General features: G+C 45.5%; 1 protein-coding gene across 1 annotated transcript in view; it reads right to left on the bottom strand.

Moving 5' to 3' along the window:
• CUNH16orf45 (chromosome unknown C16orf45 homolog) overlaps positions 1 to 9,865 on the bottom strand; it is a 129,809-nt gene that overhangs the window by 37,993 nt on the left and 81,951 nt on the right. The window contains exon 2 of the mRNA XM_003790723.2: positions 9,047 to 9,170. Within this exon, the coding sequence (XP_003790771.1) occupies positions 9,047 to 9,170 (124 nt within the window). The remainder of the gene's footprint in view (positions 1 to 9,046; positions 9,171 to 9,865) is intronic.

A 9,865-nucleotide genomic window follows, 5' to 3' on the forward strand; every position in this document is an offset into this window, starting at 1 on the left:
AAAAGTGCTGCCGAGGGATGGTGGTGATGGTCGCACATAATGTAACATTAAAAATGGTTAAGATAGTGAATTTTGTTATATAGAGAGGGTGCCAAAAAATGTATACACGTTTGAAGAAAGGGAAGAAAACATATTAAAACTGTCATACTCGATATATACCATAATGTTTGTTATAGATTGGATTTTGCATCTCTTGTAATTTCAGAAATCAAACATAACTTGAGTATTATAATTTTAACACACTTTTCTCCTTTATTAAAATGTGTGTACATTTTGGGAGTACCCTCTATATTTTATAATAAAAAATTTGGAAGGAAAATGTGTGTGAGCTATACACAAAAGCATAAACATATATATGTACATATATATATATAGCTTACGGAATAATAAAGCAGTTAATGATCCCTTCACCCTGCTTTAGTAATCATTTGCCTATGACTCTTAAACATTTTGGTAAGTCCCTTAACCTTATCTTTTCCTTATTCCCTCAGAAGTAAGCGTGACTCCAAATTTGCATTAATGCTTTTTATTTTTATAGTTTACCATCCACGTGTGAATGTTTACATGCTGTATTTTTTAGTTTTATAAATGTTATACAAATCTATTGCTCAGTCTTGTTTTTGAGATGCATTCATGTTGATACCTGTTGTTGCCCATTCAATTTTCACTGATGTATAGTATTCCACAGAACAACAAGACCATAACAGACATGCCCTTTCTTGTGCTGAAAACCATATGAGTTGGGGGCGGCACCTGTGGCTCAAAGGAGTAAGGTGCCGGCCCCATATACCAGAGGTGGTGGGTTCAAACCCGGCCCCAGCCAAAAACTGAAAAAAAAAAAAAAAAGCAAAAAACCCCCAAACATATGAGTCGTTTCTGGTCATTGATGTTGCAAACGAGGCAGTTATGAACCTTTCGGAACAGTCTTCCTAATGCTCCTGTGTGAAGTTTCTTTAGGGCAGCGATGCTCAGTAGAACTTTTTATGACGATAGAAATGGTCTATAAAAATATGTGCTTTCTCTAGAGCTAACACATGCTGAGCGGCACTGACCACCCCCTTAACCAGGAGATGTGGGGAGCAGGTGGGGGATGCATGCATTTATCAGATCTACTTGGATAACGGTAGTAAAAATACGTGCTTTTTTTCTGATAGGGTAGCCACTGGCCATAATTTAACCAATGAGTATTTGAAATATGAGCGCTACTAAGGAATTGCATTTTAAATTATTTAATTATAATTAAGTTGAAATAGCCACAGGAGGCTAGCAGATAATCAGTCATACAGGACGGCTGCAGGTTCTACCCCGGAGCTAAACTGCAGGTCGTAGAGTGAGCACGTGTTCATCTTTACCAGGTATCAGGGAACTGCTTTCTAAAGTGGGAGAGCCAATTCCCTTTATCTCAGTCTTGCTCAACACCCTGGCTCCTTGCTAACCAGATAAAGTATCCAGATGAAAATTTCTGAGCTTAAACAAGATTCTATTAGTCGGGCTTTTCCAGAGAAACAGGACCAATAGAATTACAGGTAGGTATAGTCATTATAAGGATTTGGCTCATGTGATTACGAAGGCTGAGAAGTCCCAAGATCGCCATCGGCTATCTGGAGACCCAGGAGAGCTGACAGTGTTAAGTTTCAGTCCCAAGGCTGGAAGGCTCCAGACCCAAGAAGAGCTGATGTTTCAGTTAGAGTTCAAAGGCTGGAAAAGACCCACGTTCAAGTTCAAGTTGGGCAGGAGGAGTTGCCTCTTACTCAGCCTTTTGGGTCTATTTAGACCTTCAGCTGATTGGGTGCACCCCACCTACAGCACATTGGGGAGGGCCATCTGCTTTACTCAGTCTACCAATGTGAATGTTAATCTCATCCAGAAACGCCCTCACACACGCACACTCAGAATGTTTGACCAAATGTCCAGGCTCCCTGTGGCCCAGTCAAGTTGATCCCCAAAATTAACCATCACAAGGTAGTCTCATATGGTGATCTCCCTCCCAACCCACCAGAACCCACGTGGTTCGGAGGCAAACCCTCAGAGCCAACAGAGTGAAATTTATAGACAGTCAGAGCGTCCAGAGAGAAGAGTTTCCTTTCCTGAAATTTGTTCTGATTGTGGAAGACAACTTGTACGTAATAAGAGCAGCTAGCTTGTTGAGTGGGGGACATTTCTCTCTCCATCCAGTCAACCTAGACGCTCACCCTCAACCCCACCTCCCAGCACATTTAGAAATTCAGCAGGAGGGTCCTTCCATCCAGAGGTCTAGCCTAGAACACTCTCCATCCTTTCTTTCCCCTTCCTTCAGAGACTCCCTCCTTCTCTCCCTCCTCTACTCCTCAAACTCTTGTATATTTTGTCCAAGACAAGTTGCTTTTTAGATCTTCTGCAATTAAGGGCCTCTCTTCCCACCTGATATGTACAGAGGCTCTGGCAATGGTGACCTGTTCTTAGGAGAAGCTATTTAAAACCCAGAGTACAACTGAAGTGACGCAGAACCCCGGAATGTGGCTGAGATGTGTCAAGTTACATAAACGCACATGTTTCATTTTGCCCTTGGCTCGAAGCTCTGCCTATCAGACCAGAATTATCTGCTCATTAAACGGGAGGGAGGAGAAATGCAGGTTTATAAAGACAATTTTTTTCATAATAATAAAATCAAGGCCCTCGGGTAGAGTTGTACTTAGTGGTTGAGAGCCACTCTCAGAGAATCAGTCCATTCCAAGAGGCTCTCAGAGAGGATGCTCTAAGCCCCGGCTTCTTTCAGGGAGAGGAATCTTTTCTGGGAATTGTCTGGAACTGGCTATGCAGCCCTGATCTGCTCTCCCTCAAAGCACTATGTTAATAATGTAATGAAGTAAGGGAATTTTGATTGGTTTACTACCTAGGAAGAGCCACCTGCTTTATAGGTGTCATCTCTTTTCAACACTGTCAGGGAGACATCATTGTCCCCATTGTACAGATGGGGAAATGGAGGCTGAAAGAGGGCAAAATATTTGCTCTAGGCCAACACAGTCGGTAAGAAGTAGAACTTGGATCAAAAATCATTCGAGAGACCCTGGAGCTTGAGGGTTGAGACTGTGGACTGCAGACTCAGAATGTCTGGGTTCTGTCATTGTCTACCATTTAATGAAAGCTGTTCAACCCTGAATGAGTGACTTGACCTCTTTGTGCCTCAGTTTCCTCATCTATAAATGTTGCTGTCTATAATTCGTGTACTTTCCATCACCCGATCTTGAATCTTTGTCAGGTTCCTGGGATCTGACTGCTTCACCACACTTGATCCTTCTTAAGAAAATGAAGTTACTAAAGTACAAGCCCAGGGTCTGAGCATATTGGGACTCAAGGGCTGCGTTCTTGAAATACGTCTTTTGCACGCCCACCTCCCCTGCCTTCTGCAGTTCTCTCTGGCTGATTAAAACCTGCCTTTGCCCAGAGTAAGCTGAAGGACAAGGCACACTATCCTGTTTATGAAAATCTAGCAAGCAGGTGTTAAAGAAAGATAACCACCTCCCACACCCATTCAGAGGTCCAAGATACTTAATCATCTGAAACCCAGAAAAACAGCAGGAGAACGGTATACAAGGTGCAGAAAAGCTGAGGCGGGCAGCAGGGGGCTGTAAGAGGAGTTATTAAAAGCTAATGATGTGATTCAGCACAGGAACGAAGGCTGAGAAAATGAGTCTGAGGTTGTTGACAGCCTCAGAGAGTTCTTGCCCAGAGTAGTATGGGACGGAAGGGGCAGGGAGAGGAAAAAGCAAGCTTCCAGCATATCTCCCAGATGACTGCCACCTACTCCAGAGGTGGTTTTGTGATACTAAAAGGTTTATTGACTTCTTCCAATAAAGTTCATGACATTGCCAAACCTCAAGAGAGATCTCTGAAAGCCATTTTGCAAGCTAGCAACCAGAGGACAAGCTGAGAGAAGTCAGCCAGAGAAGACACACTGGACCTCCGGCCTGGGGCACACCGGCCACCTGGGGGAGTCGCTGATACTATGAACCTGACTTCGTGGCCCTGACTCAGGGCAAGTTGTGCTGGGAGCGGCTCCCGATTTGTCCTTCCACCAGGAAGCACTTGAAGTGGGTTATGTGACAATGCATGTGAAGGGATTGATAAATGTCAACTATTTGGTTCAAGAGAATCTTTATAAAAGCAAGGCTCTGCAGAAAACTCCCAGCAGGTTGACTTCATAGACTTTGACTGTCTTAGCTAGAGCTCCAAAATAAACCACCTATGTCCAGAGAAAGGGGACAGAGCAGTCCAAAGGCTGACGCAGTAGCATCCATTCAATGTTCACCACACTCAACTCAGTGGGTGGAACAAGAAAAAACCTGACATGGAATGAGGACATCCAGCTAGGGGTTGCCTTTGCATTCCAGAAGGACAAAGCAAAGAGAAAAGGGGTCCTTGCCTTGGGAATAAAGAGAACAGAATAGCTTACGGCTGAGGGCTCTGCTTTTAAGACCAACATGGTGGGTACAAAGCCTGGTTCTGCTCATGCTGGCTGGTGACCACCTTGAATAAGTCACTTCTTCACCTCAGTTTCCTCATTCTTAAAAAAAAGAAGGAATAAGGCCGGGCATGGTGGCTCATGTCTGTAATCATAGCACTCTGGGAGGCTGAGGTGGGTAGATCACTTGAGCTCACAAGATGGAGACCAGCTTGAGCAAGAACGAGACCCCATCTCAAAAAAGAAATAGCCACGTGTTGTGGTGGGTGCCTGTAGTCCCAACTACTCGGGAAGTTAAGGCAAGAGGATTGCTTGAGCCTAGGAGTTTGAGGTTGCTATGAGCTTAAGATGCCACAGCACTTTACCCAGGGTGACAAAGTGAAACTGTCTCAAAAAAAAAATTCTCATGAGGATTCAATAAACTAAAATAAGGGAGCAAATGGGTGCAATGTATATAGCAGGCTGTGTGGGATAACAGTGTCCTCCATAAGCAGCAACTCATATGGTCTCTGTCGTGGGCCCAGGGTCACCGGCCAAAAATAAGGAAGAGCCAGGATGATTCCTGAACCCAGGTCACCTGAGTTCTTGCCAGTTCCCTGGGAATGGGTGGATCTCCCTCGTCTTCCTCACCGTCCTGGCAGGAAGATGGAAAGAACCGACAGAGCCAGTGGATCCTGGACAAAGGGCAAGGCAGAGCGGCCAGGGCAAGGGAAGCCCACACGAGAAGGGATAATTCTAAAGACAGAGGGATGTAGGGTGTGGGGAAGGCAGCGGACACTGGGCAAGAGGCCACGAAGCGAGAGGCAGCCTCAGCCTTGCACACGCTCCGCAGGAGCTGATGGGGATTAGAGTCATTACTTCAGAACAGGTGTGACAAATGAATCCCACTGCGGTGATTACAGCTCTGGTCACTGGGAATATTTCAGCCACGGGCCGGCCATCACATTCCTGTCACTTGACACTTCCTTTCCTGAGCCTGAAAATGCTTACTGGGGCCTGAAATTTTCTCTGTCCCCTAATTCTATGCCCAGGGGCCTAAGTGTGCATGTGTGTGTGTGGATGTACATGTGCCTGTGTGAGCAGGCGGCTGGGGGGAGCATGGAATGCGAACGTACAATTTATTGCACACTTGAAAAACATTAATGAGTGTAATAAGTGCCAGGCACTGCACAAGGTGCTGGGAAGATACAACAGTGAGAAAGACACACAAGATCTCCGCGCTCACGGAGCTGAGGCTCTGTAAGGAATTATCTGGGTAGATCTTGTCAAAGTGTCTCCCTCCCTCCCTTCCTTCCTTCATTGATTTACTCACCTAATAAACATTCTGGAGTCAGACTGCGTCCTAGCTTGGCTGCTCACTACCTACCACATCCTTGGACAAATTTCTTAACCTCCAACACCTTCTTCTCTAAAAAATAAGGATAATTGGGCAGCGCCTAGCTCAAAAGAGTAGGGTGTTGGCCCCATATACTGGAGGTGGTGGGTTCAAACCCAGCCTCAGTCAAAAACTGCAAAAAAAAATAATAATAATAAAAATGTAAAAATAAGGATAACAAGCTGGGCACAGTGGCTCACACCTGTAATCCTAGCACTCTGGGTGGCTGAGGCAGGTAAATTGCTTGAGCTCAGGAGTTTGAGACCAGCCCAAGCAAAAGCAAGGACCATCTCTACTTAAACTAGCTGGGCGTTGGGGTGGGTGCCTGTAGTCTTAGCTACTCAGGAGGCTGAGGCAGGAGGATTGCTTGAGCCCAGCAGTTTGAGGTTTCTGTGAGCCATGACATCAGAGCACTCTAACCAGGGAATCAAAGTGCGACTGTCTGAAAAAAAAAAACATAGGGATAACAACAGGACTCTCCTACCGCTATGGAAGGATCAGCCCTGAGAAATAGCTGAAGAGTGGATTTGGCCTAGAAGGTCAGAGGCGATGGATGAAGAGTTTGTCCCATCTGCATGTGCTGTGTCCTCTATCCTGATGGCCTTAGAATCCATTGTGTAACTCTGACGGAGATGGCTAAGGTGGGGGCACCTCCACCAGGGATATGCTCTACCACGATGGGCTTGGGGGAGTGTCATGATCATGAAATACACTCTGGAGAACTCCAGCAGGACTTCCAGAGGGTATCCTCAAGACCACACTGACTGAGGTCCTTCTGCATCCTCCAGACCTTGCAGGCCACATGCTGATTTTGTGAGGACATTTTTTGCATGTCTGTGGCTGTGGTGTTGGATATTATACACCGATAGCTTTTGTGAGTGTCTATGTCATTGACATCTGGCCCCAGATAACTCTTAATTCTTCCAATGTGCCAAGGAGAAAAAAAGGAAGGTTGGACACCCCTGCTTTAGAGGATTTGGTTTATTCGAGTGTGTACTATTGACATTTGTCCTTAAGTGGTTGGATTCCCTCATAGGCTTGGTGAGAAAATTTATTTATTTTTATTTTTATTTTTATTTTTTTTATTGAATGGTAACTATGTACATTAATGCACTTCTGGGGTACAGTGTGGGGTTTTCACATGCAATCTGAAATACTTCCATCAAACTGGTCAACACAGCCTTCATGTCATGTTCTCAGTTATTGCTTTAAAATGTTCACATTCTACTCTTAGAAAGATGGTGAGGAAATTTAGTGAGGTCACAAGTCAAGAGCTTAGCGCAGTGCCTGGCCCAGGGCGAGCGCTTGAGAAGTGGTTGATAACCTTGTCCTTAAGCACTCGCTGTGTGGCAGGTATGTGCCAGATGCCGGGAGTAATGCATGTGTGTGCGTGTGTGTGAGTGCTTCATGGGTGCGTGTGCACAAGCATCGCAAAGGTCAATAAATGCAATGTGGCAGCCCTCGTTCCCACAGCAGCAAAAACAATGCCCTCTAAAACTTTCAATTTCTACTTTAAAATATAATTCCCATTCTCTGTCTTCCTTTTTAAAAACTGGGAGGTTTGTTTCTGAATGCTCATGTATCAATTTAGCTTATTTTCAGACAAAAGACAAAAAGATGTTTCTTATCCCTAAAGTGGGAATGTTCTAGAACCTTCCTCTGAGGCTCCTGGGAAGAAGGGAATCATGCCCATGAAGCATTTAGCACAGTCTGGCTCATACAAATACCTGAAAAAAATGGCAGCTTGAATATTGCAGGTCTTTTTATGGGGTAATAGAGAAGGTCATTAAGCCTAGTGAAATTTTGAGTGTTGAAGGCTTGAAGAGTTGGTTATGAACCCTCATTCCCACATTTACTAGCTGGGTAAACTTGGACAGGTGTTTAACTTCTTCAGACCTCAGTCTCCTCATCAAAATGGGCTTCATGGCTTCATGAAGGGTCACTGATAGAATCGGGCGGGGGGGGGGCAGGAGGGGCTTAGTGCCTGCTGCTTCCGGGGGAGGTCAGGTGGGGAGCTGGCCAGGAGAACAGAACATTTTCCAGCCAGGTTGCTTCCCCCTGCTCCCCGCCCCAAGACAGAGTCTGATTGTAATTATCTTAAGAAATTATCTTGGTAGATCTAGTCAAAGTGTCCTTCCTCCCTTCCTTCCTTCAAACTCAATCTCCCTGCTCAAGTGATCCTCCTGCCTCAGCCTCCTAAGTAGCTGAGACTACAGGTATGTGCCACCATGCCTGGTAATTTTTCTATTTTTAGTAGAGATGGGGGCTCACTCTTGCTCAAGCTGGCCTCAAAATCCTAAGCTCAAATAATCCTCCTGCCTGGGCCTCCTGGGCCTCCAGAGTGTTGGGATTACAGGCATGAGCCACTGCACTGATCCCAGGTTGGCTATTAACCCTCTGTTTTTACTTTGTTTTACTTTTAAGCTCTCATTGTTTTGTTTGTTTGTTTGTTTGTTTGTTTTTGGCCAGGACTGGGTTCGAACCCACCACCTCCGTCATATGGGGCTGGCGCCCTACTCCTTTGAGCCACAGGAGTAGGAGAGCTAGGAGAGCCGTCTAGCTCTCATTGTTCAAAATGGCAGTTTCTCTTCAAAGACTACCTATGATTTCTCAGGCACCCTGCTCTGCAGATAATGGACATTCAACTAACACAGTGGTTCTCAACCTTCCTAATTGTCACTTTGTTACAAATGGAAAAAAGGGGTCACAACCCACAGGTTGAGAACCGCTGAGCTACTATAACTCTGAGGTGGATAATAACTCCCAAGAGGGGTGTTATTATTTTTCCACCATTTTACAAATGAGGGAACTGGCTCAAAGGGCTTAAGTAACCTGCCCAAGTGGACTGTCTCTTTCTGATCTCAGGCCAGTGACACTAGGATCTGAGCCTAGTGTGTGCATAGTCTTAATGACCCCAGCATAAGGTACCACCTCTGGGCTCCTATCTTTCTTTTCCCTGCCCCCTTCTCCTATTCATAACACAGAAAGCTCCTGGACCTCCTGGAATCAGACTAGCTCAAATTCAGTTGCAACTTTCCAGTCTTGTTTAAAATGGGAGATGACAATACCAACTTCTCTGGGTAGTAGTGAGAGTCAAATGAGATTTTTTTTTTTTAACGTACATAATGCCTTTATCCCAGTGTTTGGCACAAAGTAGTCAATCATATGTAGTAGGTTCTCCAGGCCCCTCCCCCTCACCCCCCTCCCTTTCGCTCCCCCAAAGCACTCACATGAACCTGAGCTCAGACTCCCGGCGCACCAGCACTTCCCGGAGGCGCTGGATTTTCGCCATCTCCAGCTCGATCTCCTCGGGCATCATGGTTGTCTCTGCCATGGAGATGATGTCCAGCTGACCTGTGCAGGAGACAGAGACTCAGGTGTCAGGATCTGGAGGATACACCAGTTCTCAAGCCTTCCTGCACGCAGAACAGACCAAATCGTCATCCCAGGGAAAAGCCTTACTCGGTGACCATCACACACCACGAGGGCACACAGCCTTCGGCCTGGGCCGCACGTCTGTATTCATGAATGGCAATGCCCTGTAGACACTGGCAAACACATTTTCCACAGGAACACTGTCTGGTGCTGTGCAGAGGTTCAGATGGGCTCCCAAAAACCCACAGAAGGCTTTGTCAGCACTGGCCTTGTCCCAGTTTCCCAGTCTCTGCTACCCTGCCCACAGCCATTTCACCCTGTCCCAGCCTCCAAGACCAAGGCACACTCGAGGCAGAAGAAAGTTTTATAATAAGTTTAAAATAATCTTAAAATAAGTACATATTTGTTGTAGAAAATTCAGATAATATAGTCAGCCAAAGAGAACAAAGTTTAAAAAGTGATCTGTAACACCACTACCCAAAGAGAACCACCGCTGAGATTCTGAGGGACATTCTTCCAGGCTGTTACAGTCAGAGTTGTTTGTATGTTGCCATATGCAGAAAGTAATTTGTAAAAACTGTATTTCTTACCTCATATAAAGAAAGACTCTCGGCTCAGTGCCTATAGCTCAACTGGCTAAGGTGCCAGCCACGTACACCTAAGGTGGCGGGTTC

The sequence above is a fragment of the Otolemur garnettii genome, unplaced genomic scaffold (genome assembly GCF_000181295.1).
Source record: "Otolemur garnettii isolate 467f Iridium unplaced genomic scaffold, OtoGar3 scaffold00044, whole genome shotgun sequence".
NCBI classification, from domain to species: domain Eukaryota; kingdom Metazoa; phylum Chordata; class Mammalia; order Primates; family Galagidae; genus Otolemur; species Otolemur garnettii.